This window comes from Adelges cooleyi, unplaced genomic scaffold, assembly GCF_023614345.1.
Source record: "Adelges cooleyi isolate 19-005CV unplaced genomic scaffold, UGA_ACOO_1.1 ACOO_flye_CR_arks_rails_tigmint_CR_PRNA_651, whole genome shotgun sequence".
Classification (NCBI taxonomy): Eukaryota; Metazoa; Arthropoda; class Insecta; order Hemiptera; family Adelgidae; genus Adelges; species Adelges cooleyi.
The window spans coordinates 7919497-7937235 of record NW_026096352.1 but is presented as its reverse complement, the minus strand read 5'-3'; the positions used below and the strand labels follow the sequence as shown (position 1 = coordinate 7937235).

General features: G+C 32.4%; 1 protein-coding gene across 2 annotated transcripts; it reads left to right on the top strand.

The window, feature by feature from the left end:
• Positions 1-885: 885 nt before the first annotated feature.
• On the top strand, positions 886-13424 carry LOC126844556 (glutamate receptor ionotropic, kainate glr-3-like). Of its 2 annotated transcripts, XM_050582842.1 has the most exons (6): positions 1717-1762; positions 1834-1971; positions 2043-2157; positions 3552-3968; positions 4131-4411; positions 12795-13424. In XM_050582842.1, the coding sequence occupies exons 2-6, from the start codon at positions 1948-1950 to the stop codon at positions 13308-13310; spliced, it is 1353 nt and encodes a 450-aa protein (XP_050438799.1). In that variant the 5' UTR covers positions 1717-1762; positions 1834-1947; the 3' UTR covers positions 13311-13424. The 2 variants fall into 2 exon arrangements, with proteins under 2 accessions (XP_050438798.1, XP_050438799.1); XM_050582841.1 differs by lacking the exons at positions 1717-1762; positions 1834-1971 and adding an exon at positions 886-965.
• The last annotated feature ends 4315 nt before the right edge of the window (positions 13425-17739 follow it).

Below are 17739 nucleotides of genomic sequence, written 5' to 3'. Positions count from 1 at the left end.
GAAAAGAAGTCCCTTCAAGCCTTAGAATTAGAATTATCTTATAGGTTATAAATCCCTAGTTCTGCTTATTATTATTAATATTCGTACTATCAAACAAGTAAGTTTTGGTTTAGATAACAGAAGTGTATTAAAATTGCATAATCAAGTCAAACAAATGTTTGTCTCGTAACTTGTACTAACTAGTTTTCTGTACAAATAAGTAACAACTAAAAATTGTATGACATGCCTTGTTTACACTTTTAGATTAGTTAACAGAATACGCAGATAGTAATACAACATTCCGCTACAACTTGTATTATGTAAACATTTTAGGATAGTGAAGAATAATGATAAAGTTGTAGATTGAATACAAAACTTTATTTTGCTCGCCTTTTTCCCTAATAAAAATTCGATTTTACTTTACCGCAACCGATACAAGTAGGATTAAGTATAGAAATAGCTGCTAAATGTCAAAAATCAAGCCAAGAGCCTAAACATTTAGTGTGGAACAAGTTTATTATTTTGAAGATAATAATGTTCTATATAAGTAATACATATAATAAAGTTTACTTTAACAGTCTATAAAAAACTTCAGGCACGCTATCCACTGATGTAGTTCCTAACAAATTCATGGATACATCGGTTAGAGTTTTACTTAAGGCACTATGGTCTTCGCAGCCCCTTTAAATGTTCTCCATAAAAGTAATAACAATCAAACCGTCATCTAATATTAAATATTATAATTAAATATTTCTTAAAAACTGGGTAGGTGAGTTTCATATGGACAAGTACCTGCCGCGTGTACCCTCCACCACACCACTGACGATAACACAAATTCAACCTGTTTTCAGTACACAGCTAAATATTTCAATTACAAGGATATTATATTACTAAACATTAACCCGAAAAAGGAAACGATTTACCGGATGGATATGTACTACCAGAAATTCGTTCCGATTTCTAAACAAGACAAGTGGTTCAGACATGTGAGTATATTTCCCATAGTAAATATACATAAAATTTTATTATTTATTATGTCAGAAGTTAGTGTAAATTGTAAAAATGTATTTTATATTAAATATATATATATATATATATAATATATACATATTAATGATGTGGACTCATCAAGTGGCGACTCAGTGGCGTGTTTTCAGTTTTTGGTTTAAAATTTTGAAAACAGAAAAAATATTATGAATATACCATCACATTGGTTTATAATTAAGGTTTTTTATTAATATTTTAGCGAGTTTAAATTTAAATTGAAGCAAGGTACTACTAACTTTAAAATGTCTACCGTGCTTAGGCCTTGGGCTATGTATTTCAAAAAGAACAATTGTGATTAAAATAATTCGAATTAGAGGAAAGAAACACGAAAGAAGTTATAAAACATTAATATTATTACAGTCACTAAAGCGTTGACCAAGCGCTCATTCGGAAATCCAAAACAAAAATGAGTGCAAACTAATCAAAAACAATGACTGGGTGTTAAAATCATTTTCAAATAAACACTCTGATGTGAACGGGAGACAGCCTTCTTGTCCTTCGCCTTCATCTCAACTATTTGGGGTCGGCCACCCTTGTCCTAAACTTTCACTTGACACCATCCTCGACTACATTAGTAGTCCTCGAATTAGCATTCTCAATCGCATTCAAAAACCTCCTTTTTAGTCATTCACTTTCCTTCTTTCCTCCAACGTTAATTTTATATTAGCATTCTTACTACTTCCGATTCCTCTCTCCTCATGACATGCCCAATCAATCTCTTCCTGTTGAACTATAGGTAATTAAAATATAAATAGATATTGATAAAAGGACTGAGAAGATAATAAAATGTTTATAATTGTATTTTAGTAGGATAGCCCATACCGCACCGGCATATATCCGGCCGAACATAAGCCTATATCTGGCCAGACAGCAGGCCCGCTATCAATAAGGGAGGACAAATGCCTACTCTGCCTCCTCCAAATGATGCTACTGAGTTGTTTAACCGTTATGGGCTATATTTATTGTTTGATTATAAAAACACAAGTTTTATTCCTGATTTTTCTTATGTACCGTAGGACATGGATGGAAAACTGAAGGTAAAAAACTTTCACGGCACTCGAATCAAACTGTTGACGTTCAACAATTCTTTGTTTGGTAATGTCATCGAAAACAAAGCCACCGGTAAAATAGGTAAGACGATTTTGATAAATAAGTGATTGTTCACTTGCACAGGTGGAAAGCTATTTTTCAATGATATCATATTTTAATTAGAGATTAGGTAACGATAAATTCACGACAAGAGTAGTAAGTTTTAATCCTCTACCTTCTTTAAAAATGCCTTAACCATTTTGATATCGTCTCATTTCATTATTTTACTTTGCAAAACATGCGAAAACTCTTCCAATTCTCGCCTCCGTGTGCTATTCCCTCTTACCCATATCCCTTCTTATTCTAAAATCTTTTACCTGGCTATTGTTCTTATGGAGCATTACTTTTTTCTCTAACCGTTCACATAATTACATTTTTTTTTAGGACTCTCGCTTTGTAATATTGAATCTCTTCTACCCACGTCACTAACATACTTTTCTTGCACTATATTTTCTCTGCCTTCCCAGCCTCACATGTTAGGTTAGGTTTTTAATGATGGCTCATTTTCAACTTATTCTACCAGTTGCGTTTACTACATCCCATACCAAAGTATATCGTTTTCTACAAAACTTATTCCTTTGTCTTCCTCTTTTACCACTTAATGTACAACCATCTTCCACGCTCTTCGTTTTACTTCCTCCTCTAACTATGATCATTTCCTTATTTGCTTCAATTCTCAAGCTTGCCTTTTTGCTTTCTCCTCTAATTCCTTAGTTCTACAATTTTTTTTTTCATTTTTAATGTTAGATCTCTTGTGTCTCGTATTTAATGTACTGGAAAAGTAGTACAGTTTCTTTAGATCCCCAGTAACTCTGGGATCGCTGTAAAAGAAATTACTGATTCCCTTATCTCCTTAACCACATCTTTCCTAAAATATACACGGCCTTCTCATCCCTTACTCCGTCATTTTCCAGCTCTTCCACAAAAATACTTTATGGGTGTAGTAAAATAAATGGTCCTCCCTTTCTTCCAACTTTTCCTCATAGGACCAGCTGATCAGCCCTATTATCCCTCGTAACTTATAGTTTCTCCTTAAATTCTTCTTCATACTGCACTTTATATAACAAACCATGTGATTTTTTCAGTAGTCTTTTATATGACTCACTTTATCTTTTCACAGAAATATTATTTTCAATTTTCTTTCCACTATGGATATTAATAGCCCAAACCCATCCAATATCCTTATCTCTTATTCTATTCGCATCATAATCTCCACCGTTGAATTTGTCTTAAGTGATCGCTTTTCCATTTAATTAAGATTATTTTATAAGTAATACATATTTATTTTTGTTGTATTTATTTATATTTTAAGTTTATTCCAACACTATACCATATGAACTACTGGAACTGTTGAGTCATATTATTGTTCAATAAAAATAATCATGAAAACACTTAAATTATTATTCTTAGCTAATGTTAATTTTTGTTACACCTAGAGCTGGGCGATGGAGTGGAATGTCGAATATTCCTCGAAATCTCCAAGAAGTTAAATTTGACGGTTAAGCTGGTTTCGACGGACGAAAAAGATAAATGGGGTACTGTATGGCCCAATGGGACATTGACAGGCGGGGCAACCAAATTGTTGTATCACAAAAAAGTAGACGTGGCGTTCGGTTCTTTGTGGATCGAATACTACCGAAGGAGATTTGTGGACATGACTGACTACTGGTCGTATATGTGCATTAAGTTTCTCGTGATCAAACCAAAGCCGTTGAAAGACAAATGGAATTTGCTATTCAAGCCATTCTCTTTGGGCCTGTGGGTACTGTTGTTTGCTTCTGCTACGCTGAACACTGTAACGTTATGGATGATTGCAGTCGTCCAGAAAAAAATTGGTTACAAACACGTCAATAGTGAGTACCTACTAGAGAAGTTTATATGAAAAATAGTGACCAACTCGAACGCTGAAGTCTTCTATTAGTATTATATTGTTTAAAATCATCACAAATTTTTCTAAACTATCAAACTGTAACATTTAGAAATAATTCACAAAATATGTTTCAATTTTGTTGTAGTCTTCACTTCGCTATCGTCGTCCATATCTTGTATCTTCGGAATCACGTTGATGACTAACAACCCGATTCGTTCGCACCGATTGGGTCCTATCAGACATTTGATCAGCTGGTGGTATTTGTTTGTGTTCGTCATGACTACAGCGTTTTCCAGCGTCCTTTACTCATACATCACGTCACCAGAGTACTCTGAACCTATAACTAGTATTAAACAAATGGTGAATGAGGGTTACTCTTGGGGTCTTCCGTACCCACCACCCATGCCGTTTTTACTGAAAATAGAGGTAAATATTTTTGGTCTATTAATCACGAGGTTACCAATCCCAATAGAATAGCCCAAAGTCGACTGAATATGCACTTTAATATTGTTTATAATCTTTATCTATATATATAAAAATGAATGTCTATCTATCTGTTTGTCTGCCCTTTATGCATTACTACACCGTTCATTCGATCGCCATGAAACTTAGGGTAAGTTGTTGAGTACACTCCCGTGAACCTAACTGACATAGTACTTTTCGAAAATTCCTTTTCGGGATTATTTTACCCTGGCAGACTAAATCTCGGGCAACGAGATTAACAAATAACTACATACAAGTTACTTACTGTTCTTACTATTCAACAAATTTTAACGTGTTTACATAATACTTTATTTGTGATTTAGGCTATGAGACTTCCTGTTGTCATCCTGGGAAAAACATTGATTCTTCTGCTGAACTGATTTCTACGTTTAATTTCTCGAATAAAGTTCATTGTCTCAGCACATCAGAAAAAAATAAAATTAGTCCAAAAAAATAATTGGTAGATTTAGCCAACTCTTAATTCGGTCGAGTCGTTTAGATTAATTATATATTAACCAGTACTTCGTATTAACTACTCTAGATTGCCGCTAGAATCTTTTTTACTGTTGTGATAAAATATGTTTTTTTTAAAGTTGTCAATACTTAAATATATATGGGCTATTCTAATATAATAAATCTAAGGCACCGGGTGTTCTTTTCTGCATTGGGCAAATTTAAATAGGAAACCCTATAGTCTATACCCTTTGAAATATAATATAATATATTGGAATTTACAAGTAATATACCATGACTAGCCTCCTCCCATCTACGTTAAAAGTTTGGTGCTACTAATCTGTTAATTCGACGTAGGTAATTAGTCTATTATCTAACTGAATACATGGCAGCATGGAGAGTGAAAAATTGTTAACGTTAAACAAAAAATGATAAACAAAATTGGGGTATAAATTTAATTGAATAGTGAATATTGACTGAAAATTTCATTTAGTTAAAACTGAATGTTAGGTAGGACTAACTATAAAGTGTTTGGTTGCTACTTGTACAATTGTTTTTCTCAAGATCAAAACTTAATAATAACAACAATAATAATTTAAAATTTTGTTTTCTTCGTCATGGTTATTCAACAAGTTATTAGGTACTGGGTATTAGGTGTAACTAACGATAGTGAGACTTCCAAAATGAATGCAACATTAACTGTGAAGTACACAAATGTATTTTACACAATCGTAAATACATAATATAACAATGTAAAACAAATTATGTACATGACAAATTCATTTCAGTCTTTTACACTCTTTGTACTTGCCGATGTTTGAGCATACTTTTCGTACGTTTCTCAGACAATTAGCCGCCGCCAGAGCCGTTTCTTTGTTATCTGATTCCACGGCAATTTTCAAAAACTGGAACAGTATTTACTTTTTATTATGGTGCTTGCTAAGGCGTGCGTAATTTTAATAATAGATAATAGGCGCCGTATTTTGTTTGTGCGACCTATACTAACCGGCATAAATCCTAAAGTGTCAATTTTGATACAATTCAACGGGTCTTCAGACAGGCCAGCCAGTGCTAATGGAACGCTTTCGTTCACCAGTTTGTCTTCGGTCTGTATGTAATCGAATAGTCGTTCTACGATATTGAGCTTGCCGAATATACGCGAGTTCGATCCTGAGTAACAACACTTGCCTAACGCTCTACAGAGATTCGCTCTTAAATCAGGATCTGTCTATCAAATATACCAGAAAACAACGTAATATCAGGCATATATATATATATATATATCTATCTATCTAGACATTTAAGGGTTATACGTGTTTCATGAGAGCTGTCAGATTTTCTACAACACCGGCGTCGGTCATGAACCGTAAACTCTCCCCGTAAACGGCGATGGCTTCTATCAACCGGCAGACGGATGACAAGACTTTGTGGTTTTTGTGCGTTAACAAGTCTACCAGATCGTTGACAGCTTGAAACATGCCTTTCACCTTGTTGATATGCGACTGCAAAGCGTTGGAATAACTTAGTCGTTTCATATGTTTGTGGAAGACATGTTTTTAGTTAGCGGAGTGTATCCAACCCTTAACTAGGATCTATAGTAACCATTTACCAGTTAGAATAATTATTTTGTCAAAATAAACGTATATTAACATAATGAACTTTAAAATGTAAATAAGTCGCATGACTACAAGGTATCGCTGAATTGTAAATATCGAAGACGTATTCAAATTAGAATTTTTTTTTTGTTAGAGTGTTATCATTTTCATTCTAACTTAGTGAAAAAAAAATAACATCGGATCAGTAATTATTGTGTAGCAGATTTCTAAAGTTATGTAAAACAACTTAGTCATTTTAAAACTGACATTATTTATTGCTAAACAAATTATTTTCAAACTACGATTAAATACGAAATAGACAAATTTTAAGTCATATAGGACGTTTTTTTTATATGAGAGAATAATACACATTAGACTAACCTATATTTACAGTTTAGTCAATCAGTGATACACAAATCTATAGTGATTTTAAACAAAACAACGGTAATAATAGATTATCATCTCGCCTATCCTACTTATCCTATTAGAGCTTGTAGGAAGTATATTATAATAATATATAGAATAATGATTGTAAAGGAATCGTACCGGAGTATTTTGAATAAATTTGACCAAACAGTCAGCAGCGGCCACGATGACATCGGCGCTATAGAAGTATTCGTACTTATGGAACTCGTCCACTTCCACGGATGGAAGCAAAACAAACACCCACCTGAGCCCTTCGGCTTCGTCGATCATCTGCATGCAATCAGGTTCATCAGCAGCCCTGCCTAGTGCCACACATACTTGCATCAGAACGCCATTATGCTGACTGTTTCGCAGTAGCTTCAGGTATACCGGCACAGCCTGTATGATAATCGCTGAACGCATCATGGATCCACATTTCCACAGTTCAGACAGTGTACCGATGGCGTTTCCGACCACTTCGTCGTCGTGTTCGTACGACAGAAGCGACAACATTAGTTTTCCACAATCGGTTTGCTCCAAGTTCTGCCTAAGTTTCGGATCTAACGAGCACTTTCGCAATATCGCAGTGACGATGACCATTAAACGTGGTGTGTTACTATAAAAATATAGGTACCATGTTTGAGGATTATCGGTAGAATGAAACCGGTTTTTTACATTTTTTACACAATTTGAGACCCGGGGCAAGATATTTTCTTGTGAGCCTTTAGATAAATTTAACAAGAAAAACCTTTTGATTAAAACCAAAATATTTTAAAATAATAGGCAACACTTTTTGGTAAATCACTTCGAAACATGAGAAGTGGAAAATCGCTGTCGACAAGCTTTGGATTGTTAGTATAAAAGTGGCATAGTGAAAACAAGATGTTTATTAACTGATAAATAAAGTGGTATAAAATTGGCTAAAGCTAATAATTATTATATACGAAGTTGTATTAGAGAAACCCAATTTAGATCATAAAAAAAGCGATGGAAAATTAAATAATATTGATGTGGAGTAGGAATAGATAGAAAACATGATAAAGGATGTTATAAGAAAGAAAAATGTTAATTTCTACCTTCGGTGTAAAGCTGAGAAAGTATTATTTTTATAATAATGTGTTAAATCGTTAAGCCGATTTTTTTGTATAGCACCTTTAAAAATGAAAAATCGTACCTGAAAGGTACTTAATTAGGCCAAAAATTTAAAAAGCTTACCCCTTCCCCTTCAGCCAAAGTTAGATCTAGAACGGGCCTATAATATGTTCAATTTTCTTAAAAATCTGTAGTCAATTTTTTTTTTTAATAAAGAAAAACCCCCTCCAAAAAAAACAGGAAAAATTACACTTGACCAAGTAAATTTATGGGTTGCTTATGCGTGAGTAAATCAACAATCAACAGGTATTTGAAAATATTTTCATTAATTGTTCATTACGATTTATGGGTAACTATAGCAAATCAGTTATAGACAAACGATCAACCCTAATCGTATCCACCCAAATACTAAAAAATATATTATTGTCATTAAGTACAATGCTTTTACCGATATTTGTATTTCTATCATTACAAGTTCGCATCGAAGAGTTTATTTGAAAGTGTTTTTTTCACTTTCAATTGTAATAACTAATAATTCATATACACCTGTGACCTCTGCCATCCCAATATGCTCGGCCCTCACTATGCCCCGTCCTCCCACTGTACTGGCTTTGTTTTATTTAGTTTTTTTTCATTGGTTGATTTAAAATTTGTGACTGACTATGGATAATACTTACTAATATTTTTTAATGATTTTGTACATGATATCCAAACCGTTGTTCTTAAACAGTGCATGGCTTATAGCGGGATCGTCTTCGCTCAAACATAATATGGTCTCTGCTGCGTCGGCGATTTGCACGACGTTCTCGCTGGCCATAAATCCTATGACTACCCGTAGCAGTCCGAGCTCCTTCACCGATAGTTTATACACAGTGTCTGCCTTGGAGTAATCGTTATTGCACAGTTTCGGTCTACTCCGACAGCATTCTACAATAACTCCCATCGTGGACATCTGCACGTCACTGTGCACAGAATCCAACAATTTCGGCAACAGTTTGATAAACCCCGAGTACCTGTGCAAAAAAAACAATTTTTTAGACGAACGACAACACAGCGGAGAGCCGTTCACCTTATGTTTTCCCGGCTCTTCTGCGACCTGCAAATGGTTTGTAAAGCTTTACAGCAGGTGCACAACAGACTTAGCGATTTTTTCTGTTTAGCGCTCAACTTAGACGCAGGATTTGATAGTAGATCATCGGGTACATGGATTAAATGCACCTAGATTTTCGTATAAATTATGCGGACAACGTTGTGACTGTAAAAAATCATCGTATCGCGGGTACGGTAAATTACCATCATCGGGATGCCACCCAGTTTGCGCATAAGTTTTCTGCCTTTTTTCACTTTGGATATATTTGCTAGAGTGTCGGCGCTCATATTTTGCACGTCGATCGACTTGCTAGACAGCAGGTTGATGAGTACCTGTACGGCGCCCAAGTTGCATAGCGAGTGTTTGGTACCGTACAACTGGGACATCTCCCGGATAATTGACAAGGCGACTTTCTGAAAACACCGTACAGCTATTTACCGTATTTAGTACTTGCAGCTTAAGACGTGTAAGCAACGGCTTTATAACTCAAGCTTAGTGTACCCACCATGCAATCGTCATACTCGCACTCCAGAATGTTGACCAACACCTCGAGACCATTTTGAGCGATTAACATGTTCTGGTAGGACTCGTCGGTCAACCGTTGAGTTTTGAGAATAGCCAAAGCTGACACCGTTTTTGTTTGGTCTCCCCTCTTAAAAAAATATACTACCGTTTATATAATGATAATAGTTCACAAGCAACTGCAACAGGATTACCCTGATGGCCTTTAATAATTTTTTCGTCGTTTCGTATTCACTAATCGACAAGCCAACAGTCGACGTTGGATCATACCACCGGTTCTCTTCATATTCGCTTACTGTCACGCTATACCCCGAACTGTCGTCCGACTCTGCTGGACACGTGACGTCTATCACTTGCGGTCCAGTGATAACCTAGAGTAAAATGTTAGCAATTATTTTTCGTCTGTCGAATATACTATAAAGAAGGGTCAAAGAGAAAGAGCAACCAGGCTTTGGAGTCTTTGTAGTAACCTATACCTGTTACTACACACAAATTTATTATTTTAACTATATCGTTGTGATTTTAAAGAAGCGTGTAATGTGTTTAAGAACAATAAGAATTTTTAGTTATCTTAAATTATTAAAAATGTTAATAAAGCATTTTAAATTTTCTACGAATAACTACAAAGTATTGACATTTTAAGCTATTAGAGATTTATTTTAATAATTCTAGTTCCATATATAATTAGGATAACTATAAATTATGTACATGGATTATTTATTTACTTTATATATATTTATACGGGGTGACCACGAAAACACTTTACGTTTTCAAAAAGGCAAAATAATATTAATTTTTCAAAAAAAAATGTTTTAACTTATGTAACATGTTTGTAAGTGTACGCCATTTATTTTACGGAAATTTTCTTTGGATGATTTGAAAGCGGCAATTCGTACATAGGTGGCACTAATCACAAAGAAGACACTAGATTGAGTGTGGAAAAACTTCTTCGAAAAAACTGAAAATTGCCTCATGGAAGACGAGCATGGAACAAGTCACCTTCCTGACCTCATTTTTGCTACTTGAAGTAAATGGCTTACACCCACAAACATAATATCAAGTTAAATAATTTTTTTTCTCGAAAATTTCAGTAAAATAAATGGCGTACACTCACTAACATGTTACATAAGTTAAAATATTTTTTTTGAAAAATTAATATTATTTCACCTTCTTGAAAATGTAAAGTGTTTTCGTGGTCACCCTGTATATATATATATATATATATATATAATGACGCCTGAACGGTAATTACACACTGAAATATTTACAAGTGTAGTCTATATCAACAAATTTCCCTTTTAATTAATACAATGAGACTAAACATTTTTGCATAAATAAATTTACCTATAATTTGTTATTAATCGTTTATTTTAAGTTATTATTTATTCAAATTATATTAACGAAACACTATGACCAGAAAAGGTAAATAAGTATTCTATATCTGCAAGGCAATCCATAAAACCTTGCAGCACACTATAAATTATATTATTCAATAACATTTTTTGTATATTATTCGTATACACTTAGTTAATAAGATATTTAGACTTAATGGTATACCATATTACGGACTTAAAAATTAATAAACTATAATAGCAATTAATTGCCATCAGTTTTGTATCCAGTATTATATAAACATATTATCTACTTCAACTTGAACCGCATCATCTTCGTCCGGTGTAAATTGTGAATCATCGTCGTCTTCTTTCTGGCCCTCTTTTTTCTGGGTTTTCATTCCTCCTTTATCCGATTCATCACTGTCACTATGATCTTCGTCATCTCTTAATGAATCGACAATTAATTTCTCCGGGGTGGGTACTCCGAGTAAAATGAAAATGTCTTTTGCCGCTAATTCGTCTTTTTTGTCTTTATCCTCCATAATAATTGTATGTGAACGGCAACGAGTAGTCAAATTACACTAGATTATAGTTATTGTAGCATAAACAAATAAAACAAATACTCATAGATTAAAATGAAATAAACAACAACCAAGCACCTACGCAACTAGATGTTTTTTAATCAAACTTAAAATCTAATATGTCTTATTTAACACAAATATGATATTTCCTAAATCCTAACTATTGTTACTTATAAACAGTAAACACGTATGCAGTTTTAAAAGTCAATAAATCACCCGCAGTAACGCATATAGTGGGAGGAAATTATTATTTTTTTCTTGTGTGCCAATAGACGAATTGGCAGAATATTTAGGGGTACCATATAGGTTTCTACTATTTCAAGAAGGAGGATGTTATTCGGGCAAGCGGCTAATCAGCAGCTCGCTATCTATTAACCTAACCGATAAATGTTGTGTGTAATTTAATATAGATACGCTAATGGAAGTGGGAGGGATCACATACACAGTACTAGTGGGTATTTACCGTGTCGCTTAGTGTATAAGTGTTTTCTGTGTAGAATCTGTGAGGGAGAACCTAAAGAATAAATAAATAAATAAAACTCAGTTCACTAATATAATGCTACAATTAAACACAAGCGATAAACTAAATAACAACAATAATTCAAATTAGGCCTTCTGACTCGAAACCGATAATTAGTTTAAAACAATTAATGTTAACAGATTCTTTTAAAATATAATATCATCCAATAAGTGGATACAAGTGAATACGAATTATATCTACTCGTATTTATCGTAGATTATTTTAGCAGTACAATTGAAGCTACATTCTCATTGAATACTATTGAAATAGAAGGCATTGTTATAAATCGTTCTTAGGTATAGATTAGAAAAATAAACTATAATATACAATATGACCTTGACTCTCGTTTAATATATTAAGCCGGGTTCACACGACTCGTCCATTCGCCGAATGTATAGCGAATACCGAATATTCGCCTATTCATGCAAGTAGACGAATATACCATTCCCACGACTCGTCTATTTGCCGAATGTATAGTGAGTACATTTTGTATCCCTTTGACTCGTGTCGCATTTACCGACAATCCGCGGGAAGAGGACGAATACCGAATACCAAATAACGAATACACAAATCCACCGTTCCCACGACATGGCGAATATACACGAATACCGAATATTCGGCGAATAGACGAGTCGTGTGAACCCGGCTTTAGATTTTAGGCGGGGTGATAAAGACTATTGTTATATTCCAAATTAGGTACATATTATTATGCCGTTGATATTGTTGATTTTCAGGATCCTTGGCACGTTATGTTTAGCCAGAAATTCATTCCAGAACGGAACACTGCCGATCGTATTAATCGGATAATGAATGGCAAGTACGCGGTGCTGACCAAATGCGTTAAAGACAAACACTTCATGGAGGCACAGGACTTGCCGCCATCGCTGCTCAACGACCTAAGAACAACCCGGTCTTGTGTGAATACCTATTACATTGGATTCGGCTTTAGTAAACAATCGCCGTACCTGAAATCGACCAACCTGGTAATCAGACGGATAGTAGAGAGTGGCATCATAGGATATTGGCTGAACAGAGTGTTTGAAGTAAGACTTCCTCCGGCCACGTTCGAGAGGGTCTACGAACAAAAGCCTTTGGCTGACAGAAATGGCGACCCGTCGCCTCTTACTATCCATCAGTTTAGAGCCGTCTTGGTGGGATGGTTAATCGGTTGCTCTCTTTCTGTTATAGTGTTCGTTGTTGAATGCAAATACGCTGAAAAACGCAAAATCGTAATTTTAAGAGTTACCTAAAACAAACACGATCTTTTGCAGTAAGAAGACGACATAGCAAAGAAGGCAATTGATTATGCCAGTTTCTTCATTACCTAATAGTTACTAGTACCTAGTGATTAAATTTTGCGTCTGATTTGGATGATAATCCTGTATTAGTATATCTAACATAAAGTCATTACATTCTTTTAATTAGTCAATTTTAAATACATCGAATCTTTTTAAATCAAAAGTGTAATAATAATATTATGTATTTTCATTATAATTTATATTATTAAATTATAATTATTTATAGTTGATTAAATGTTTCACAAATGCACTTATAATAATATGCACATTGTACACATATTGAGAGTTTGGTTTTATAGATTTAGAAAATATATTTAAATAAATAAAGTTCATATTTAAAAAAATGTATTATAATTTACCGATAGACCGTAAGAACTTATGACAATAAAATATATCAAATTAAAAAATAAACAACTAGTCAAAAAAAATAAATAGGTTCAATAACAAATAACATCAAATTCAATAACCTATTGAATTCGAAACTGCTGTCGAGAAAATCAAAACTGTACAAGCTGTGTGAGGTCAGAAGCAACACATGCGTGTGAGTCAGTTGTAAATTAGCGTTATTTTTGGAAATATATTTAGTGTTATTAAAAATCTAATCCACAAAAAAAGTTTTATTTGTTAACTTATTTTCAGCGCTAACAGCAGACTTCCTTATCTTTTATATTATTTAGGTATATTGCGGCGATAACTCATCGTTAACACATGTTTTTACAAATTTCAGTAAACAATTCTGTGATGGACTTAATTATGTCCCAAGAGGAATTAATCTTATCTGACAACCTTCTTTTGTCTGATATAAAACACAAGATTTTTTATTGTTATACCTATTATAAAGATGAACTTTTGAAAAATGCACGCTGATTTTACAGCGGGTTTATATTATTATAGATTGTGTAATATTCGCAAACAATGACGACGTATAAAAGATAAGCAGAGATGGGCAGAATTATTAATCCCGGATTACTGGATTATTTTATAATTAATCCAAGTAATCCCGGATTACTTGAATTAAAAATAATCCGTTATTCCAATACATCGAAATTATGGATTACAAATAATCCAATACGGATTACAATTATTCCATCATGGATTACATGTAATCCAGTAATCCCGGATTACTGGATTATTTTTTAATTAATCCAAGTAATCCGTTATTCAAAATTGTGGATTTATGGATTACAAATAATAATTAATTAGTATACTCTGCCCTAGTAGGTACTTTAACAAAGCTCAAGTTTATCTAGCTTAAACACATTTTATATAACAACACTTTTTTGTCAATTTGTTAAATTTTTTAAATAAATTATTTTGTTATTATTGTTTAATTTTATAATCTGAAAAATATGATATCATACCATAATCAAGTTAACATTTTACATTTAAAATGTTGAAATCATTAGACTTTTGTATGCAGAAATCGGCTCAGCTGTTTAGTTTTACTCCTAGTAAAAATAAAACATTATTGTAAAAACAATACCTCCCAGCTCCGCATAAAAGAAAAAAATGATTTAAATACATTTTAATTGTAAAAAAATATTATTTAAGTACAATGTTTTGGATTACTGGAATGAAAAAAAACAGTAATCTTTAAGTTTGGGTTATGGGAATAAAACAAAAATCCTAAATTAATAATGTAATCCGTAATCCGTATACTAGGGATTACTGGATTAATAAAGTAATCCGTAATCCGAAACTCGGGATTACTGAAATAAAATAATCCAAACTTTTTTAATTCTGGATTAATAATGTAATCCGTAATCCGTTAACTAAGGATTACTGGATTAAATTTAATCCTTAATCCAAAAATGTAGGATTACTGAAATAAATGTAATCTAGTTTTTTTTATTAATCGTGGATTTCGAGTAATCCGTAATCCGCCTGTAATCGATTACGGATTGTAATCCATTTTGCCAATCTCTGAAGATAAGTATTGAAAAAACAATCAATTAGTGTATGTCTGTGAATAATATACCAATTGTTTAAACTTTATTATAGGTACCACTATACTAAGTTAGGTAACAAAGCAAATATGTGTAATTATGATTAGGTTAGGTGTATAACATATGTTAGTAAACAGTAGTAAATTAAGTATATTTTAAAAACTATAAAAAAGTAAAAATTTAAATGTTTATCACACGATTCTAATAAATAATTGAATGGGGTAAATTTAGCTTTATTTACGTTTTTTTGGAAGCAATATATAGATTAAATGTTTTAAAATTTGACTGACAGTAGTGCTGACGATATTTTACTTTAATGATATAAGGTATTAACGACCCCGGTACCTAACCCAGTTACTACTTTTGGGTAAAATGAGGCTTGGTGCCCCACATTAATATATATTAAAATATAAACCAACTCGAGTAGATACTTTATACTATGCATTTTCAATTTACCAACTGAGCGAAACGGAAACGGATATAGCTATATAATTTATATGTGGCCTATTGTTTTTTCTACTAGTCAAGTGCATATGTATGCACTATGCAAATTATAATAATATTATTATTCGTCACAAAGGTGTATTTGTTTTTATAGTTTTCATAAAACAAGTAAGGTGCGCGTCGTAGTAAAAATCCAATAAATAATTTATAATTCATTGTGATCGAACATATTTATATACTTAACAACTACACAACGTACGACCAACAAGTACCGGCTTCAGAGTCTGCGCCCTGCAGTGCTATAAATTCACATACCTAATACTACAAGTAGGTAGATACATTTGTTGAATATAATAAAATAAGTATACAAGTTTTGCATATTTTTCATTTTAAAGAGAATTATACTTATTATAAAAAAATACTCCGTAGCATAGAGAAGGGTGTAATTTTTATTTTTATTTTCTATAGACCTAAGTTCGAGAGCCAAACTCTAGTTATTTATTTCTCTTTAGGCATGATAGACAAGTTACTATATGGCCCCAACTGTAAATTATACACCAGAAGCTAGAAATGAGTTTGGCTATACTATAATTGTAAAACTATAAAATGGAGATAAATAGCTTAACTATAGTATACATAAGCAAAGGAAGCCAATTGTTTATCTTGTTTCAAACCTCAACGCGTCTAAATTATGTAAAATCTGTCAAATTTCCAGATTTTAAGTTAAACAAAATATTTTAATTTTATATGTATACTAGTGGTGGGACTATTCGAATAAAACAAATTCGAATATTCGTTATTCGAATATTCGCTGGGTTATTCGAATATTCGATTTGATTTTTCGAATATTTTATCATTTTCTTTGCAGGATTAATAAGATTTAAAAAAAAATAATTAAGAGACAACTAAGGTGTCCTTGATCTATTTTTAATAATTTTTTAACAAAATAAAAATAATTGTAACGAATTAATCTTTTGACAAAATAAATATTATTACTTATTACAAAAAATAAGATTTTAACAATTTATATAGATGTATAATAAATTACAAAAAAACATAAATTTGACAAAATATTCGAAAATCCGAATATTTGAATTATTTGATTAGTATTCGAATTATTCGATTACTATTCGAATATTCGAATTATTTTCATACGAATAGTATTATTCGATTATTCGAATAATAGAAAAATTCGATTCGAGGTCTCAGCTCTAATGTATACAATGGTATCTGATTAGATTTGATTCAAAGATAAAAACTGTGAGAAGGTAAAGTTGTTTGAAAAAAAATTTAATGATGATTCACTAGCGAGTAAATACCAAAAACATGTTTCGCCTCTTATCTCTTATTTCCTTCGGAACACCCTTGTTTGCGCCTAATACGTTACTGAGTACAATTTAACAAACACCATAAATCAACGTACCAACTGATTATTATTAATTTTTGTACATCAATACCTATCGTCACTATTGGAGTCTATACCATTGAAATAACATCCGAAGTACGATACCTTAATAACAAAATAACATCCGATACCGTAATGGTTAATATGTGTATACTATAATTACTATTAAAAAAAATATAATATAACGAATATATACATTATATTCGTTTAAGCAAGTGTTTTTGATATGGGAATGAAATCATAAATTAGATCCAGTTTTTTACCTATAAGCTTAAACACTTCAACAACTTTATGTTTAATGTAAACAAAGATATTAATTTCTTTTTTGACTGCTTAACAAATATTTGTATTTAACGCGTTAAAGTCAATAAGATATTACATACTGTATGATAATACAATATAGGCACTTACTGATATTTCATGTAAATACATATTAATAATATATTTATGCCGGGTTGCACAAACAATTTCTGAATTACAAATAAGGCCACTAAATTATTAAACCTTTAATGACCGTTAATGGAACCCGCCATTAGGATTTCTTTAGTGTTATTTAACAATTAATTATATATATAATAATAATTTA

What these genes read in the sequence shown, in the direction of transcription:
- LOC126844556 (XM_050582841.1), top strand. Translation starts at nt 906, where the DNA reads ATGGATATGTACTACCAGAAATTCGTTCCGATTTCTAAACAAGACAAG. An exon ending in AAGACAAGTGGTTCAGACAT is followed by an intron (nt 966 to 2,042) that starts GTGAGTATATTT and finishes TATGTACCGTAG; the next exon opens with GACATGGATGGAAAACTGAA. An exon ending in CAAAGCCACCGGTAAAATAG is followed by an intron (nt 2,158 to 3,551) that starts GTAAGACGATTT and finishes TGTTACACCTAG; the next exon opens with AGCTGGGCGATGGAGTGGAA.